Source organism: Emys orbicularis, chromosome 2, assembly GCF_028017835.1.
Source record: "Emys orbicularis isolate rEmyOrb1 chromosome 2, rEmyOrb1.hap1, whole genome shotgun sequence".
Classification (NCBI taxonomy): domain Eukaryota; kingdom Metazoa; phylum Chordata; order Testudines; family Emydidae; genus Emys; species Emys orbicularis.
In genome coordinates, this window is record NC_088684.1 from 36,528,240 (window position 1) to 36,549,376 (window position 21,137).

At 40.6% G+C, this 21,137-nt stretch overlaps 1 protein-coding gene across 24 annotated transcripts in view; it reads right to left on the reverse strand.

Moving 5' to 3' along the window:
• The window catches only part of RIMS2 (regulating synaptic membrane exocytosis 2), a 765,985-nt gene that overhangs the window by 572,656 nt on the left and 172,192 nt on the right, over positions 1–21,137 (reverse strand). For 13 of the 24 annotated variants that reach the window (XM_065398069.1, XM_065398065.1, XM_065398088.1 and 10 more), the window contains one exon: positions 13,690–13,900. In XM_065398069.1, coding sequence (XP_065254141.1) covers positions 13,690–13,900 — 211 coding nt within the window. Of the gene's footprint in view, positions 1–7,205; positions 7,218–13,689; positions 13,901–21,137 lie in introns of all 24 variants that reach the window. The other 11 variants (XM_065398076.1, XM_065398086.1, XM_065398072.1 and 8 more) reach the window with 1 other exon arrangement.

A 21,137-nucleotide genomic window follows, 5' to 3' on the forward strand; every position in this document is an offset into this window, starting at 1 on the left:
AATAAGAATTCCATTATGTCCTTGGCAGGGACACAATACTTCTTGTCTGCTTGCTTGCAGGTAGCTAGTATTGATGCTGGTGTCTGCCAGATCAGCTTGCGTGGATCCAACAAGGCATCACTGATTGGAAGTGCCATCTTTGCCAATGTGGAGGCCTGCAATATGCCAAGTGACTTGTGATGTTGCTCTCTACCTTCCTGCACTGGGATCTGGAGAGAGTCAGCAATCCTTTGGAACAGTTCTTGAAACTGTTTAAAATCATCAGCTGATGCTGGAGATAGTGGGATATGGCTTTTCAGGGGAGGATGAGGAGATGTTGGCTGGTAGTGTAACCTCTTCCTCCATGTTTTCCTCCTGCTCTTCTAACAATTTTGGCTCTGGTTCAGGAGGCCTAAATACCAGTGAGGATGAAGAGTATATGTGTCTGTCTGCGATCGGTGGCGGTTTGGGAAAGTGTGGCCCAAGGGTCCCAATAGGGCCAATGTGGGGGAATAAGCACATGGGGTTGCATCCATGGGTTCCTGTACCAAAGACCTGGTTCACTTCTGGTCTCTCGATATCAACGGTGTGAGTATGGTTCTCTGTGTGGAGCCCCTTGATATGATGTGGAGGGTGAGAGGCACAATTGAGTACTCCTCCTCGCTGGGGAAGGGCAATGCGGTCCTGGATAGTGAAGAAGAGTGGCGTGGTATAAGTTGCAGTTCCAGGGGAGAGAGGCATGAACCATTGGGAGCTCAGTACAGAGGAGCGGAGACTCTGGGTTGTCAGAAACGATCAAGTCTATTGAGAAGTGGAACTCTTGCAGTACTGGCATGAGCATCATAGGTACTGGTGGTTGTGTCTAGTTAATGGTGCAGATGTTTTGGATGTTGACAGTGCCGAAGTTAGAGTGTATTCTGTCGAATGACCAGTAGATTGCACCACGGACTGCGTTGGTGTTGGAGGATGCATCCGTCATGTGTTTCGATGAGGCAGTTGGTACCAATTTTGAGATCTTTGATTTGTCCTTATTGGTCCCGAATGACTGTGTCCTGTTTGTGGTCCTGCCCTCTTAGGGTCCTTGAGCCTCTCAACAATACCAGAGATACCTAGACAGTCAAAGGAACTAGGTCTCATCCCAGAAGATGTCAAGGCTACCGAACTCACAGGGGATGCCTTTCTTTGAGGTAGCAAGAGAGTGTAAATTTTCTTTTTGTAGTGGGGGTCAGCAGATGACAGTGCTGATGGTGGAGGAAAGGTATCGGGGCCAGATTCTGAGGCTGGTCGCAATGAGCCCTCCAGCAGTAAAAGTTTTATTTTCAATTCATGGTCCTTCCTGGACCATGCCTTCAATTTGAGGCAGTGGGTGCATTTCTGAGATACGTGCCCCTCACCCAAATAGTGGATGCACCATGAGTAGCCGTCGCTCATTCGGATGGCCTCATAACAGGAGAGGCACCTTTTAATCCTGGCGGATCCAGGCATAACCCCAAGTAGACAGAACTTCTCAGTAGGAAAGGGCATAGAAAAGGAAACCTATGCTAATCTAAAGAGTAACAGGGAGAAAACAGCAAAAGAAAAAAAAATTGAGAGAGAAGGGATAAAGGGAAGAAAAAAAATAAAGGAAACACATACTTACTAAGAACTTGCAACAGAAACACTAATATCATTACAGATGTATTAAGGCCTCTGCTAGGGATTCTGTCCCCGACCAAGGGTGCTTGAGAAGGAACTGAGGATAATTGGACTACACAGCGCTATATAGCGCTCACATCGCGAGACAGGGAGGAGCACATGTGCAGCCCAACAGGCACTTCTACCAAAGATCCCCAATCCCAGGTGCAGGGGCACTACCGTACCTACAATGGGGCACCCATAGGGACACTACTTGAAGAAGAACCTAACTAACTACAACTCTAAAAACAGGCTGCAAAACAAGAAAATACTATAACTATATACAAGAAAGGAAGAACGGACAGTCACTTAGTTAAGCTAACAGCGTGAAGGAACATGGGTTCCAACTCAAGCCATGCAGTGGTAAGAAGGAACTGGAGAGGCGTTGACCCACACAACCTTTTATAACCTGAGCTGCAAACATGAGGGGACACATGGCTCACATGTGGGTCAACAGACAGAGCTACTAAAACCTTCCAGCTCCTGTGCATGTGCACCTATGTTGGAATCCATATAGGGCCATCACTCAAAGATTAGATCATTTCTTTCCTTACAGATTTGGTCCTCCATTTGGCAAACATTTTTGCTATATCCAATTATGCAAGACTGAGGCATGGCTGGGATTTGTTTTTGTTTTTTAACTTGTTCTCACTATACCAGCAGCAGCAGCAGAAATGTGCACATGAAGTACAATATGTGGAAACAATGATTTAAAGCAGGAGGAGTGCTGTAAGAAAAGGAAATAGGCGTGCATAGAAAGCCTCTTCCCGCCACATGAACAGCAAAGCAGGAATCCTCTTTAATGTAACTAAATCCCAGCCATACATGTTCAACAACAGAATGGGCACCATATTCTGATAGTCAGAGGCTATGTGCAGCTCCCATCTAAACTGCTGCATATGCTCCCATCAACAGCATACATTGACTGGCAGCTAACTTCTACACCCATTGCATGCTGAGCAGTGCCCCAGCCCTTCTCTTGAAATCCTGTCCTTGCGGACAGGATCCCTATGGCATAAGGCATGGTAGACTGTTTCTCATCTCTGCATGGATCTGAGTGCTGCAGATTAAGCTATGGGAGGAGTTTCCTGATCCACATTGCTCAGCCATATGGTCAGTGTTCAACCATTAGCCACCCCCAGTATCTATAGCTATATTTAAGAACGTATTACAGTTACCAAAAATAGAACATGACCCTTAAGATACTGGACATAAAATTGTTATGCCACATTTGTGTTAGTACTGGAAAATGAGGGACAACAAACAATTATGACTTTTCTATGTTGGTAAAACACTACCATAATCCATATCTTATATCACATAAAAGCCAAACATTGTAGAGGATATCCATTCTGCGAATGTCTGAGTGCAAGGTGCTAAGGAATATAGAAGCTCTCTTGACACTATAGGGTGCAAAACCAGGATTTCTGCTGTTCCCTTCACAGATGCACATAGGAGAGCTTCTTTTACCCTTCTCTTACACTCACACTGCACTGGGGAAGAGAGAATCTGGCTCAAAATATGCATTCGGCTCTCTATCTTCATTATTTCTAAACATACAATTCTAAATCAGTAGAACTGGGCACTACCTAAAGCAATCGGAGATGCAATCATTAACCATTAAAAGGTAATCTAAATACTAACAGCTCCCAAGATTCGCATACCCCTCCTCCCCCCGCCCCCAAAATGTAACCATCATGATACATACACCATAAATCCAGGTATTTGTGTATCCTCTTCACTGCATTGTTTAACTGAGGGCTCACTATCTTACTAAATTTAGAGCTTGATACTCTAAACATATAGACAAAAATACCTTTATAAATAAAAGTGGTTGTGTTGACCACAATGATACTACTTGTGTTCAAGACCACTCTTAGATTCTAAGCTTTTTGGGGTGGGGGAGAGTTTCTTTTATTGATCTGTTACATACCTAGCACACCTTGGGTGCTACATAAATAATAAGTGATCATGTGCCACATGGATTATGTTTGAAGAAATGTATTTCTCAACCACACTAAAATACAGTCTGTCACAGCAATTAAAAACCTGTGGCTGGCCTGAATCAGCTGACGGGCTCACGGGGCTTGGGCTGTGTGATGCTGTATGATTGAAACATGAGCCATTATATCAATATTGCCACTGTTAGTAAATTGTAACAAATCTTGTACAAAGTATATCATATACGGTGTCAATGGAAAAGTTACAATCTATCAAATATGATTATCCTGTTTGTATGCATGTATCATCTTTGTATCTAAAGTTATGAATATTGACTGTGTTTGCTTCTGGGGTAACGCCCACAAGGTAATTTACATCCAGTCTGGCCAGCACATTGTGAATGGACTATTCAAATTGATGGCCCATTAAAGGACACTTAGCTCACACAATAGACCATAGAAGAACCTGTCCCTGCCCAATGGAAGTATTAGCCAAAATATGCAGTTCCTATGACTCATAAAAGCATGCAAGGACATGCGACTTGCTCATGTGAGCCTGGACTCCACCTTGTGCCTGTAATTTTCCACAAACTAAGACAGAGAATTCCCTACACATGGGAGAAAGTATAAAAAGCCCTGGAAGCATCTCCATTGTGCCTCTTTCCTGATCTGATCTCTGGACTTACACTAAAAGGAGCATTCCAACCAATAGACTGAGGACCTTCCAATCTTTTGGAAGTTATGAGAGACTTTACAAACCAGCAGTTTATTCCATCAGGACTACAAGTCTGATCCAAGAACTTTGCAATGAGTATGTATTTGTTTTCCTTGACCATCATAACATTCTCCTCTTTCTTTTCTCTTAGATGTAAGCAGAGTCTGAATGAACTCTCCCCGACAGCTAGTTGGAGAGGAGGAGAGACTTTAGGAGCAAACTGTATTTACATGAACACACCTACTCTGCACAGGTATCTAGCAGACAGGAGCTGTGTAGCCCCAAGTGATCAACTTTGGCTGGTGTTGGGTTACAAATCACTTTAGTACTGAATGCACGGGTCGTGAAATGTTTTCAATGTTGTCTTTATTGTCTGACTAAGGGGGGGGGCAAAACTGTGCTTAACCTGCCCCAAATGAGGAGGTCCCCCTCAGCTGAAAGGACCTAGTTAAGCCAAGGACTCGAATGCCAGACGCCTGTGAAAGCAGAGAGGGGTGGGGACAGGTGTTCCAGAAGGTGGTGTGGACTCTCCCTAAGGGTCCCCAGTCTGGTTTAACCTGTTCCTCCCCACTGTTCAAACATAGAGCTAAATAGACTTCATTAGGAGCCTTTTGTTATTTTAAGTGGAACAGGGCTGGTGGGGTGGCCAGCCAGAAAAACTGCTCAGATGGCGGAGCAAGCCAGGAGCCTTCTTCCCTGGGTGGGAGGTGAACTCACGCACATGCACTTCTGAACCCTGGGTCCTCACTGACCAAAGACAACCACTGTGAATGGGGTATGGTGAGGGGGCAGAGGGGGACACAGAAAAGAAAATTTTGGTTGTAGAATTCAAGAACATGAGGCAGAAGACTGTGCTCCACGCATTCTGCTCACAGTTTTATGTTTATGAATCCTGCTTGTGGCATTTTCCCTAATTAATGTCAGGTGACTTTTCTCCTTTCATTAAAAAAGTTTCTTTTCTACACTCAGACTCTGTGCTTGGAATGGGGAAGAATTGGCTCTCAGAGGCACCCAGGGGTGGTGTGTAATTTCCCCAGGTTACTGGGTGGGGGCTTGCGACAGTTTTGTGTTATATTGTTGAAAAGGAACCCCTAGATATTGAATCTGACCCTGGTTGCTGCCAGCTCCACCTGGCAGAAGGGTTACATATAAATAAACCTTTAGATATTAGGTACTAAAGGATTGGCAACAGTGTTATTATTAGGTAAGATCTGAGTTATATATTGGCTTGCCTGATCTCTTGGAATTAGAATAACCTTTGCTTGATTAAATTGGTATTAAATAACCACTCATCAAGTCTAATGTCTGGGTGGTGAAACGAGGGCTGGGATGCCAAAGGAGACTACAGTTTGGACTTCTTGTTAACCAGTGTGGTGAGACAGAAGTTTACTTCTGTTACTGGCTTGGTATATCTTATGAAAGAATAAACACCTGTTTTGGGGTGGATCTACCTCATTTATTAGCAGTTTGTCCTAAATCTGGTATTCTCAGCTGTGACCCACAGACAGAGGCAGTGAGTGACTGGCTGTAAAATTGCTGTGTGGATGTTTGGGCCCAGGCTGGAGCCCAAAATCTGGGACCTTGCGAGGGGAGAAGTTCCCAGAACCTGGGCTCCAGCCTGAGCCCGAACATCTACACCGCAATTAAACTGCCCCGTAGCCCAAGCCCCATCATCCTGAGTGAGTGGACATGGGACAGTGAGGGATTTTTCATTGCAGTGTAGACAACCTGTGAGGCCTGAAACAGCTCCCAATGAAAAGTGGTAACAAGCTCCCATTTATTTAAATAGGAGAGTTTGTTCTATGTGTACCTATTTGGACATATGCAAACTGTAAAAAACTTTTTAGTCTGCAAGTGACAGATTTAATTGCTAAGCACTAGAGGACAAGAGCTTTTATATTTGCAGTTGATTTTAGAATGTTTACAGTCACTTTCATAGTAAAGTAGATTTAGTTTAACCAGGATATTTTGTTGTTTGTATTTTTTTTTAAATGAAATTTAATTCCTTTCAATAAATGTTTAAAGCTGTCCAGGCATATTCATATTCTCTTACACATCCTCTCCTAAACATAGCTAGAATAAAATCAGTATTTTAAGAGAATACTTTAGGTTTAGTATTCACAAAACAAACTAGCAAAATATTAGTGGCATGCATAACTTAACATTCTTTCAACATTATGCTCAATATAATATGTGCAGTAGGACTTGTGGATGACAAAGTTATGCTTATAATTTAGTTTAAAGAACAAAAATAAGTTGAACACTAATTCTTAACTCCACAATATTATAGGGATTAAATAGTATCTAGTAAATTAAAAGTTTAGGATAGACATGTTTTCTTGATGATATTTGAGTATTAATGTTTTGAATTACTGTGAAAAAACTCAAACTACTGAGCTGTCATTCCATCAAAATCAGAAGGATAAAATATAATAAAAAAAACTAATTTTAACCATGTGGGTGTTCATAATACAATCAGAGCTATCACTGAACAAAGCTGATATTACCAAATTTGTGCCACTTAAGTTGTAAAATTATTGTTAAATTCTTTTGGAAGAAAAAAAATCAGTAGTATTGCATCAATTATCCATTTTCTTTTCTTTTTTAAACTGCACATATAGAATATTGCAAAATTAAAGAAGAAGAAACTTGTGAGCATGCACTTGTTTTTCAACAAAAGAATTTTCATGCATAATATCTACAACACTTTAAATTTTATGGTTTTTAAGATGAATAATTATTAAACACATAAGGCCCATTCCTGCTCTCACTTAAACAAGAGCAATTCCTTTTTCTTTCAGTGGGAATTGTATCTGTATAAGTGAGGGCAAAATCTAGCCTTTAGTATTAAGACTACTCATAAAAATAAATAATGTTAGACAGAAAAAGGCTCTAACCACTTTGTCCTCCTGGAGTTCATATCCACGAAAGCAAGAAAGGACAGAAAAAGACAAAGGAAAGACAGTTATTTCCATACTGAAACCAAGCACTAGTATTTGTTAGTAAAAATAAACAAATTTCAAGGAAATTGATTCACATACAGCTTTTTGTTTCTTCTAATTATGAAAAGTATATGGTGAAAGGGATGTTATTTTATTGGTTTTCTTCTAGTTGTTTATGGATTAAATTTTCAAAGGAAGTCAAAGTACAAATACATGCACAAAGAAAATTATTTTAATAAAAACAATTTAACAGTCAAATCCCACCTACCTTATTAAAACAAATAGTGGAGCTCACGTGAATAAAGAATACAGGATTTGGCCCAAATGTGATAGGTCCTAATCCTGCAAATGATCAGCATGGATGGAACCCTTGCACACTTGCATAGAAGCCCACTGGCTTGATGTCAATGGGATTCTGGGTGGGCAAATCTCTTTGAAGGATTATAGACTAATGCAATTGGAAATAAGAGACTGATAGTGACATAACTGCATACCAATTACTCAATAGCTCATACAAAATATCAGAGTTTGAATCATAGATGTAAATTAAGACAAATTTGTCCCAACTGTTTATTATATGTTATGTAGGATATATGTTATTCTGTATTTGTCTTGTGCTTTTTTCCTTTGCATATTTATGAAAATATATGGTTGTATTAATATTGCTATATTATTTTTCTTGGTGAGAAGGTTGTCTTTTTAGCTGCCTAAAAAGTAACAGGAAGCACATTTTAGAAAACAAAAAATATTCAAAATTATTTCAATCAAAACTATCCCTCAGTCAATCAATTTGATATCAATGGAGAACAAAGCTTTACAAATGAAAAGTTTTTTGATAACTCAGTTACTTACACTTGCCAATACACTGACTAAACTTAGGTATGCTATTAAGCACTTAATTGCACACTTAAGTAGGTGAGCACTTTCCATTTGTTTTACTGCTCTCATTCAGGTATCTGTATACAAACAGTTTTGTGCTCTTACACACTATTGAAAATATCAATGTACAGTGGGTTAAGTTTTAAGCATTTTGAAAGATGTTACCATTTCTAGTGGTATTCCCCCATTATATAGATAGGGAGTATCGCTGAAAATCATAAAGTCTTTTAAATCACAGAATTTTTGAAGTTTGACCACTGTACATGCAAGTATCATTTTTAACCGTACTATACCAGGCCATCTTTGCCCCTTGACCTGTACTCATAGCAAGGCTCCCTGGCCCACAGGAGCAAGAGTGGAGAGATTTAGATTGGGAATGGAGGAGCCATGTGGATGTCCTATGACCCTGAATCCCCACCTTATAGTAGCATGAGCAATGCCAAGAGCTTCTAGCAGAGAGATTCAGAGTGGGTAGGAGAGACCATGCATACCTTCGGACACATTGAACCTTGAAGTGCCTACCTGTTTGGCTGCTTTCTCTGTGACTGCCTCTCAGCCACAAGTGATATGTTCTGGGTAGACAAGTGACAGTGAAGGATAATAGGGTGGGAATAGATCAAATCCCCCAAATGGTTGCAAATAGACAGGAGTGAGGGAGGTGGGTTTAATTTTAAAATAGAAACCTGACAAGACTAAATAATTACCTAAAAGGTTAATTTTAAAAATACAGAACATAAGGAAGGGTTAAAGATAAATTATGTACAAAAACAGAAAAAAGGAAGGACAAAAGATAATATACAAAAATGTAAAATATATATTAGTAATGTTTAAAAAAAGAAGACAGACAATGGTTTTAAAACTTAACATAAAATAAAGACGGGCTAGGCAATAAAAAAAATAAATAGACAAGATTTAAAATTAAGTAAAATTAATAAAGAGGCTTAAGGTTAAGAAACAAGATGCTTAAGGTCATGTTTACTCACATATACCTGCTTGTTTTCCATCTACTACTGTCTGTTCTGACGGTTAACACTGAGGTAGAACTGTTTATTCCTAGTAAATTATTATTGCTACTTAAAAATAAATCATTTTTAATATCTGGTTTTGTACATTTATCTTTCCATATTCGCTACTACAAAGAACTCTTCTCTCCTCCAGTATATGAACTCTATTCCTGAGATTCAGGAGAATGTGCTGCTATAAATAATAATAATATTTCCAGAAACTGACTGGAAATTATGCTGTTTAACAGTTTTGCATAGGGTGACCAGATAGCAAGTGTGAAAAATCAGGACAGGAGGTGGAGGGGTAATAGGAGCCCATATAAAAAAAAAAGCCCCAAATATCAGACTGTCCCTATAAAATCGGGACATCTGGTCACCCTAGTTTTGCAAGTATTTTCTCTTTAAGAGAAGGACTTTGATTCGTGCACACAATTCATTGATCTAACCTGGTATCATGCCCTTAGTTTTTAAGAAAATATGCCCTTTAGATTATCAGGTTTTTTTAAATCATTCTGAGTCTGGTCACCTACATCCATTTATGAATTCTGCTTTTATGACCAATCTGGATTATTTCCCCACTCTTACCTGAGTTTATTTCAGAAGTTACAGCCAACATAAATTATATCCAGTGGCCTAAATAAGTTTATACCAATCTCGGATACTCATTTTAAAAAATGTGGTTATTAATGCTTCAGTGATCAATACCCCCCCACAACACACCTTTCAAGAGGCATGTATAGGACCCATTGATATCACATGTGTTATACCTCATCCAGTGCACTAAGTGTCCCATAGCAACTATGTGGGTGAAACCAGACAATCACTATACTCTAGAATGAACATACACAGGAAAATGATTAAAGACAAAAACACCATATCACCAGAGACCTGTGGGTGAACACTTTTCACAAAACGACCACACCGTATCTGACCTTTCAGTCCTCATCCTCAAAGGAAATCTGCCCAACACCTTCAAAAGAGGAGCCTGGGAGATTAAATTCATAACTTTGCTAGACACTAAAAATCATGGTCTTAATAAAGACACTGAATTTATGGCTTATTAAAACAATTTGTAACCCACTAACCCCCTTTTTTGTCCTCTGACTACCATTGTATTAAAGCGCCACATCACCCTTAATGGTCCCTTAGAATGTGTGTTAACTACTTATGCTGAACTATATGTTTGATCTTGTATTTAGCTGTGACACTCTGAGTACCTTTCCCAGGCCTGCGGATACAGCTGTGCCACTGCAGCATGTCTGGTGAAGATACTCTATGCGGTAGGGAGAGAGCTCTCTCGTTGGCGTAATAAAATCACCTCGGAGAGAGGCGGTAAGTATGTCGGCGGGTGAAGCTTTCCCGCCAACATAGTGGTGTGCACGTGAGTGCTTATGTCGTTGTAACTTGTGTTGCTCAGGGGGGTGGTTTTTTCACACGCCTGAGTGACATAAGTTATACCAAAATAGGCTGTAGTGTAAACATAGCCTAAGAGAAAGACAATTGTGGCTGCTTTGCACTTCAGCAACTTCCTTTTCCGATGTTTGCTGCCTCTACATGACCTGCACTGATGTGTATAGCAGCAAAAGCTGGCATAAACCCGGATGAATTTGGAATTATGGAAAGAGATCAGACAGGTCCATCAATGATCTTAATTTAGACACAGGAAATAAAAATAACCCAGTCTTAGAATGAACTATCACATGGCTGTGTTCCAATCATTTGTCATTTACTCCATGGTTGTAACTACAGCTTCCCTCTTCTTCTGTCTTAAATGATCAATCTGATGGACTTTGAGGATACAGGTAAAAAAGAGGCAACTATTAGAGTTGATCAAAAAATTTTAATCAGAATTTTTTTCTGATAAAAAACTCTTTTTGCACAACTGAAATTTTCAGTGGGGAAATTTCAGTTCTTCTGTACAATTTTGACTTTCCCAATCGCCTGGCAGGCTCGTCAATTTCACTTTCTGCCAGTAAAATTGATTTCTTTCGACAGAGTAATTGACAAAATGTGCACATAGCATCCCCACATTTCAGAGCCTTTTTCTGGGTGCCAATTGGTGACACCTTCCCAACACAGAGGTGTCTTCTCATGATGTCTGAGTGTACAGCAATAAAGACTATCCAATTTTGCCTTTGATAACGAGATAAAATTATCACAGTATTGATTGTATTCCCTATACCAAAATATTGTTGTAACCTTATTTAGTTATCAAAAGTAATAATTGTATGTCAGATCCTTCAGGATAAAAGGCTCTACAAAAACTTTAAAAATATATTTTAAACTAACTTTCATTATGTTCAACATAGCCTGAGAGATGTATACACCCTCAGCTACTTTTAGCCATCAGTGAGCAGAAGATTTCTGTGCACTCTGATTTATAACTTGCATTACTGACATTCATATTAAACCTTATGTATTTATATTAAACCTCATGTATTTATACCTGCTCCTGTATTTTTTACTTCATACATCTGATGAAATGGGTTCTAGCCCATGAAAGCTTATGCCCAAATACATTTGTTAGGTGCCACAAGGACTCCTCGTTTTGTTTTGTTTTTCAGCCTAAGATATGATAAAGAAAGCAACTTCCTGTAAAATACATACCAATTTCTCTTACTCTGCATACTATGTGCATGTTGTGCCAATTACTCTACTCAAAGTAATCATGCATGTTCCCATAAAGACTCACATAAAAAAAGAAGAGTTCAGAACAGTGCCCTGAATATTTGAATCTGTCTGAATCTGAGACAGACTTCTATGCTGAAGGAGGAGAAGGACCTCGGAGTATTGGTTGATCACAGGATGACTATGAGCCGCCAATGTGATATGGCCATGTGTAGCAGTGCGCAGACTCACCCGTGCAGCGCCTCCTGCTGGTCATCTCAGGAATTAGCTTGTTTCCAGCCTTGGAGCACCCTCTGCAGGCTGGTGTCCCGCTGCTGCTTGGCCCCCATGTCCCTCCCGGACCCGGTGCCCTGTTGTCTGGGGTGCTGCTCCCTGGCAGTAACCCCTCACAGCTCTGGGTCTCCCCCTCCCAGGGGAACCCCCATCCACTATCCCCACTTCACCTCAGTCTTGGCTACTGCCCAGTCTCCATCTAGCCCCTGTTCACTGGGGCAGACTGCAGTATCAGCCACTCATCACAGGCAAAGGGGTTCAGACCTGCTGCCTCTGCCTACCCATGGGCTGCCTCCTACAACCCAGTACCTAATAGGCCTTACCAGGCCTGCAGCCTGGGGCTTTCCTAGGCCGGAGCTCCCCGGCTCCCTTGGCCTTTCCCCAGCCCTGCTCCACTCTAGGCCCTTGGCTAAGCTCCCTGCAGCCAGGCCCTTCTCTCCCTGAATGCAGAGAGAGACTGTCTACTTGAGCTCCTGGCTCAAGCTTTTAGAGGGCCAGCTGGGCCCTTATTGGGGTGTGGCCCCAGCTGAGCCTGCTTCCTCTGAATCAGCCCAAGCCTCTTGCCCTTCCACAGCCCTCCTCCAGGGCTGTTTTAAACCCCTCAGGGCAGGAGCAGGTAACCACCCCGCTACACCATGAAAAAAGCTAATGTGGTTTTGGAATGCATCAGGCGAGGTATTTCCAGTAGAGATAAGGAGGTGTTAGTACCGTTATTTAAAATGTTTAGTAAACTAATTTCTCTACTAAACTAAAATACTTTGGTAATTACTTGAGTTCTGCTGTACTGGTTTTAATTAAGTATTTTTTAATTCAACCTGGTAGTCCACTTGATTTCTCAAGTGGACTATCATTAAATCATTATGATAGCTCTGAGTATTATTTCTTAGCACACTGATCTTTTTAAAATGAAACATACTTTCTCAAAAGCAAAAAAAAATGTGATAACTTTTCCCTGTACATACTTTGCATTTTATGGTGCTTTGTACGAGAAAAAAGCAGTTTACAAACATTGTTTAATTAGCCCCCTCAAATGACACTATGGAGGTAGGTAAACATTATAATACCCATTACTAAACTGAGGTAAAATAAAGCTAAGTGTCCAAGTGAGTCTGGGACAGGCAAAGCCAGGAACAATTCCTTGCTCTAACCTCTAACTCTAAATACCCCAACACAATTGTCACTAAATAAATTCCTTTCCTTCCATATATAGGTGCTGATCTTGTAATTGGATCCACACAGGCACAAGGATCCACGTACACGGATCCTGCAGCAGAACTGTGGTATGTGTTAAATTAAAAGCAATATTCACTGGTCCACAGGTGGACCAGAGTTCTAATGAAGATTCTTTGTCAAAGGGACAACGGCCTAAATAAATCCTAAAACAGTTTCCTCCTTGAAGGAAAAATTGTTTGAGCAATAACCATAAGGCATTACTAGTGATTCTGAACAACAGATACCGAACTTGTGGACAGGCACAGGTATGCCCTCGGGAGCCATTTTTTCAGCAGATATATTTCCAATAACTAAAGTAACTAACTGTGGACAAATTACAATAATAATCTTCAAAGAACTTCTCTCCCAAATTACATCACACTTCACATTAAGCAACATCAATATGAAAATTCAGTGATACTTATTTTAAACAAATTCCATACCTTATTTGAGCGTAAAGACACTCTTCCTCCGCAACGAGCACAGAATTTAGTTTGGCAATATGAACAGTTATGGCCACAGCCATCAGCAAATTTTGTTTTGTGGCAGATACCACACGTGGGGGCATCACTCTTCTGCTCCTGCTGCTGCTGTGATTCTTCACCCATCTTCTTCACCTGCTCCTTATACATTTCAAATTGTTGATGCAATTTCCTGCAGAAGAAAACAGATCAATGAAAAGTTGTTTTATATAGACAGGTTCATGCATAAATTTGGTCATCAATTTTCAAAACAAATTTAAATAAGTACCACCACAGTAAAGAGAAAGCTGAAAAAAATTAATTGATTGCATACATAATGCACTTACTTCATATGCTACATGAAGTTCTACCTTTTATCATCCATTTTAACAGGACTAAACATAAGGGGCTTATGTTGAGTCTCAGCTGTGATCATGTGCAAAGCACATACACAGTAAGTCCAGCTACTGTAAAGGGGACTTCACTGATTAGTTAATGCTCCTCTAGTGTGTGACCAACCATTGGCAGACATAACTGCAGTGGAACATCCTCACAGTGAAATCAGAAAGACAGGGCTAGCTGTTAACAAACCAGTAATTACTATGTAAAATAAAGTCTGGTTTGATTCTTCGAGGTGCCCTTTTCCCTATTTTCACCATTCATAACTTAATATGCCTACATTATTTACCTTGCTTTTCCCACTACTGCTGTACAGATGAATTATTCTCAAATGTTTTAACAAACACATGCCTTGCAAACATAGCATCCAAGTATTGTGCAGCTCCATACATAACATTTCTTACCAGTGAGGAGTTATCATTATCTCAGTGTTGCCAACTCTCACTATTTTATTTTGAGTTTTGTGATGGTTGTTTTTTCTTAAAGCCTCAGCTCCTGGAGTCAAATGATTACAGGAGATTCTCAGCTTTAATGTTAAAAAAAATTAAGTCTCTAGCCCTCAGAGTTCCTGAAGAAAGCTGAAAACCTGACCTGCGCGTACCTATGGGCTCAGAAATTAGATGGCAAATAAAAATAATTGCACATTTTCTTATTATTAAATCTCATCATTTTAAGGGGCCTGACTCATAATTTTTGAATGTTAGCAAAATTGTCACTTATTTCCCCTTCAGGGTGCCCTGTAACAGTGGGAAGGGCACAGAGAGAGACATGAGACTATCCCTTATACCTTGCAGAAATGGAGCTTGGAAATAGACAGGGGTGACTGGGGACTATGGAGACGTTACTAGAAGCTAAAGAGAGTCAGGTTGCTGTCCCCACTCTGCTCCTCATCCCTCTGCATTCGTGTCAGGCTGTTTCCTTCATTGCGCCTTCACTCCCTGGGGACCAGCAAAAACTGCACTGAGAGTACAGGAAAGACTGCAGAAGAGTGCACTGGTACCCAGCACCACAACCACCTCCAACAGATACAAGCAGTAATTACAGGAAAATTCTTATTCATTCTCTGAACCTGGCTGGGAGGAGCAAATATCAGACAATAGCTTATATCATCCCCTCCTTTGGAAAATCTGCAGCAGTGGAAAAGTTATTATGAAAATGCTATGGAGTCAATGACATGGAATTCCCAGAACATCCTCTTTGGGGTCATGTTGATCATGCTTCTGAGAAGGTAAAAGGGAGCATACCACTATAAAAAGTATATATCACAAGATACACTGAGAAATCCCACAGAAATCCCGTGGCTCTCTAGGCATGAGTAAGAATGACCTGCTCCACTTCACTGCTTCCTGCTCCCTGGCAATACGTTTGCTCAAGAACTCTCTGATGTAGGCATAGGAAGCACATAGCAGGAGATAATGCTTAGGCCGTCATCAACAACTCCCACTGGAATTTCCAATGAAAACATGGCAGATTTGCTAGCATCTGAAGCAAAAGCCACAAACATTTGAAATGTGGGGTGCCTCCATCATATCCTAGGCTTGACAAGGCTAACCAGACTAAGAAACGATGACACCTGTTAAAGACCGAATGTGCAGAGTGTGACTTCAATCTTTAAAAAGGTGCCAACTATAATAGTTTGGCCATGTTGCTAGTATGACCCCATATTGACTACCTAAAATGGTTCTCTATGGAAGAGTCCACAGCGAGAGAGGCTGTGGATGTCCAAAGAGGTATAACACAGTGGTATAACACAGTATATAAAACCATCTAGGCAACCCTCCAACAGGCTCAAATGGCAGCTCAATGGATGGAATTTGCTCATTACCTCAGCCTTACCCAACCCTGATGTGGGAAAAAAGGAGGTGACGATGATGATTGATACACAATCTTGCTGAGTCAGCAAGTAAATCAATACCCTACCAAAAACTGTTAAAATGAATATTTTAATTTTTTTTTAAATGGGATTTAAAAGACATGGATAGTGGAAGCACCCCCGAGGAGGTGCCAGCTTATTCAGATCTGCTCCCCTCCTGTAACTCACAACACTGCAATGACATTGCTACACATTTATGTACATTTTATATATGGGCAGTGTAAGGGGAGGGGCAACTGTGTGAGTGTCATACCCAATGCATAAATACTGGATAGTTTTACTACATAATATTATAGTATATATAATGTATTGTACACAGTCTCATACAAATGGCCATTATGAAACAAGATTTTGATTTGATTGGCTAGTGACTTTATGACTAGGTATCTGACATACCTGCTGAGGCTGCATATTGTAGACTGGAACTTGTATATATCTCAATTGATATCCAACAGCTACAAGGGATTCTAGTTAAGAGGTCAGATGCTTATTAAAAGAAGAAAAAATAATCCTCTGGAATTCTACAGGAGTAGCTCTCTACTGCTTCTCAGCCTTCCCAGCTATACAAAGGAAAACCATGTTTACCAGACGCCTATCCACCCCCCAAAAGAACCCCCTGCAGCTTTTCCACCCACTCAGCAACACTATCACCTGACAGCAGAATAAGCTGTCCCACTCCAGGCACCCAAAAGCCTCCCATTGCTTATTCCCATGACCTATGTACCACAGACTTGTGGAACATGGTGCGTTACAGGATGGGTTTTTTTTGCATTCTGAGAGTTGCAAACCCAGAAAAAGTAATTAACCATTGTTCTACAGTACTGCTCCAACACACAACACACAACACTACAATCACAATACAAATGCAGTTACAATGGTATTATTACTAAGATGTTTTGAGCCATTATTACGGAATATTGTGGGTCTACTGAACTATGATTAATCTTTCTCTCCATTCACTCTCCCTCCTCCTGGAATCACTTTCATGCTCTGACTCTTTTTCCATATTAGGCTCAAACTCCTTGTCCTCACCATTAAGGCTCTACACAGCTCCACTCCTACCAACCTTTCAGCAATCATTTTCTCTGCCAACCCTCTCTCCTTAGTGCAGTATCCTCACACTTTCATCTTCATGTCTCGTTTCACACTGGTTCTTTCTTCCTATAAATTCACTTCTTTTGGCTAAACACTAATGTCCCAATGTAGCCTGTTCCTTAGTTATCTGTATTCTAACTAAACTAAATCCTAAGGGATAAATCTGTGCTCACTTACACAAGTGCAACTCACATTGAAGAAAATGGGAACAGCAGGTTTTCAGTGATTCTAAAAGTGATTCAGGAGCCTAACTTTTGGCACTCAGGTTTGGAAACTTTGGCCCTTGTCTACTCTGGGTTTATAAAGTCCCAAACAATGCCTACTTATTGCACTATGTAAACAACAACAACTGCTGGCAAGCAGGGACCTTTCCAATGAGGGAAATAATAACAAATAAAACAAGATATTAACAATAAGAAATGTGCAGTTTTTACTTTTACCATTTTGATTTATACATCAAACTTACTAGCAAATCTCAAAATGAACATATTTAAAATGATCACTTTCATATAGGCCCCAACTCAGCAAGGTACTAAAGCATTTGCCTAACTTCCAGCACACAAGTAATCCCCTTGAAGCCAAAAGCCTTCCTGTGCACAAGCCACTGATCATAAAAAGCAAGAATAGATAGACTCTGGCTCTGTTAAACCAAGGAGAAGGGAAATAAATCAGATCGCGCGCCGTGAGGATGGGAGGTAAGTCGAAATAAGATACATCGACTTCAGCTACGCTATTCTCGTAGCTGAAGTTGCGTATCTTACATTGACCCCCTTCTCTCCCCCCCGCCCCCTAGTGTAGACCAGGCCTAATAGTGATGCTGCTGAGGCAAACTGAACTTTAGTGGAATGAGTTTTGTCTCTAGCCTCTAAAGATGTAGGTAATATTAATATTTATTATATGTATTCCTGTAGGGCCCACATTGTGTCAGGCACTCTTCACATGCACAAGAAGACAGTTCCTGTCCCACACAGTTGATAATCTGAAATAGTACAAACATGGTACACTTAAAGCAAAATGAAAAATGTGTATGAGGGCTTCACATTTGTTTGATTCTTTATCTTTCCCAGACATTTTGCAGATTGGATTATTAAAAAAATACACATGAAGCATAATACAGTGCAATACAACCAGTCTCCCAAAGGAAATTAAATCTGGGAGACCAATTTTCTTTACTATTTTTGAATACTGAGATACAAACTACTTTGATCCAAAATGTTCCAATCCCTTTCCAAAATAAGTAGGTTTTTTTTAATCATACAACTTCAGTTAAAAAATATTCCTGAAGGTGTCTCAGCCATACACTTGGCTATGCACTCTGCTCTGGGCTGGACAAGCGACCTTCAGATCCAACTCTAGCAGCTGCTTTCACTGTTCCACTTTTTTTATAATAAGAATTTTGTAACTGAATTTTCATAAAATATTGTGCAAATAAAATTATAGCTTGTTCATATTATCTGTATTCAGGTCTCTACACACAATATTTCTGTCTGAAAGTTCTCAGGAGCTTGGTGCCAGCACACTAGAAGTAATCACTTTATAATTTGGCATCAATGTAGTCTCAATATCAGGCTGTACAGCACAAATAACCTCAATCAACACTTCAGGCTGTTATCCAAGGGTTATATCAGTTCACTGAGTCCACATCTTCATATGTTCACCTAAGAATGTTTAGCTTGGTCATAGAGAGACAAGGTGTGTGAGATAATATTTTTTATTGGACCAACTTCTGTTGGTGAAAGAGACAAGCTTTGGAGCTACACAGAGTTCTTCAGGTCTGGGAAAGGTACTTCCAATGTCACAGCTAAATATAAGATGAAACAGACTTTCTAGTATAAGTAGTTAACACATATTCTAAGGGACTATTCAAGGTGAAGTGCATCATTAACACCACTACAGTCATAGGACAAAAAAGGGCAGTTAATGGGCTATGGGTTGTTGTAATAAGCCATAAATCTAGTGTCTTTGTTAAGACCATGATTTTTAGTGTCTAGCAAAGTTATAAATTTAAATAATATATGGAGATATACCTATCTCATAGAACTGGAAAGGACCCTGAAAGGTCATTGAGTCTAGCCCCCTGCCTTCACTAGCAGGACCAAGTACTGATTTTGCCCCAGATCCCTAAATGGCCCCCTCAAGGATTGAACTCACAAGCCTGGGTTTAGCAGGCCAATGCTCAAACCACTGAGCTATCCCCCTCCCTGGCTCTTCTTTTTAAAGTATTGTGTAGGTTTCTTCTGAGGACGAGGGCTGAGAGGTCTGATATGGAGCCATCATTTTGTGAAAAGTGTTTGCTCATGGGTGATATGGTGCTTTTGTTTTTTATCATTTTTCTCTTTGAATTCATTTGAGAGTATAGTGATTGTCTGGTTTCACCCACGTAGTTGTTATTCAGGCATTTAGTGCACTAGATGAGGTACAATACATTGTTATAGGCATGGATCTTGGTTATTGGATCTTGAAAGGTGTTGTGGTGTATATTTGATCATTATAGTAGTGGAGAGACATCTTCAAGTTTTGTATCCATTGTGCCGCTTTAAGTTGGTCTGATCTGTGAGGAGCTTCCTTCTGATGATGAGCTTGGTGAGACTGGGGGTGAGGGCTGTTTGAAGGCCAGAAGAGTCAAATCACAGCTTGATCATATTCAGAAATTTTATTTCTTTTGCACAAAGGACTAACTTTTGCAGGGTACAACCATGTAGCTTGTATAGCCTGTTCCTGAAACACAGAATTTAATTCATATTATTTTGTCTTAGTTGTGTGCCAATTAGAAGAGGAGGTGATAGCACCACCTATACTTAAGGTTGCTCAACACCTCCCATATAATACTCTGTTTTTAGTTGCTTAAAACTTTGCCTATGTTTAATATTTGGAAAGAAATTTTCCATGCTCAGACTGAATTTTTTGGGGGAGGATTCAGCTAAAATAGTTCTGCTATTTCCAAGAATGAGATTGGGGGAAATGCTTTATTATACCCATGTTTTTAAAAATGTATAATTTGTTTTGCTGAAAGCTCTAGCATCTCCACACTTTGGAGCATGGACTTCAAATTTAGCAGAGGGTCATCCTGGTGTCAGAGATTAGCCTTTTGCCATCCCTGGAAAAATCTAACCACATTTGTCCAAGATATGAGACTTTGAAAAATCTCAGTGCACACATATTCAGCAGGCACGTGTTAAGAGTTTGGCAGCTAAATTCTCTGAAGACTCCCTCTGCACTGAACATGCTCCATTCCAGGACTGTAGGGGCTGAGCAGGACTTTCCCTGTAATTGTTCCTCCAGGTGGCCACGGGCCATGGTAGTGTCAGGCACAGGAATTGAGAGCAGGGAAACTGTCTCTCTTGTGCTCTTGATACTCCTCCTGAAGGCACCAAGAGAGCACGGAAGAGACAAAGGCAGAAACTGCCTGATTTGAATGCAGAGGGATGAGATATGACATGGGGAAGGGGAGAAGAAAGGGAGTTGCAAGATCAAGAAGGTGAAAGGGAAAAGGGTGGTATAGGTGTAGTAACCCTTGCCCTGGCACTAGCACCTGCTGCAGTTTTGACCAAGAGGGGTAATGTTAGGGCCTACTGATGTGATGCAGCAGCATAGAATGCTGTCCTGGGGAGAGAGACAGCCAATGAGACGGCAGCTCAAGCTGGGGAGGGGACTCAGAATCCACCCAAAGTGGACAGCAAGAAGGCGGCTAGAGCAAAAGGAGGTGAAAGAGGCAGTGCTGGGGTAAAAAAAGGATTTGCTGATGAAGCTGGGGAGAGGAAGCTTGACCTTGAAGGGCAGTGTGCAGGGAGCTGGGCCGCAAGGGGCATAGAGTGTATGATCAGTGAGGTTGACCACTGGAAATAGGAAATCATAGGAAATACAGAATGGGTTCCTGGTGAACATGTATGGCCCTCGTTTGCAGGTGGAGCTGTTGGAAAGAGGTGCAGTCATTATTGCCTTGAAGCAAAGAAACATTGCAAGCCAGAGAGAGGCAAAGGCTGGACAGCTGGTACGAAACTGGACTTTGCAGCCAGGGAAACTTTGCAGCACTTCTTGGGATGACGCAACGTATTGTTGAAAA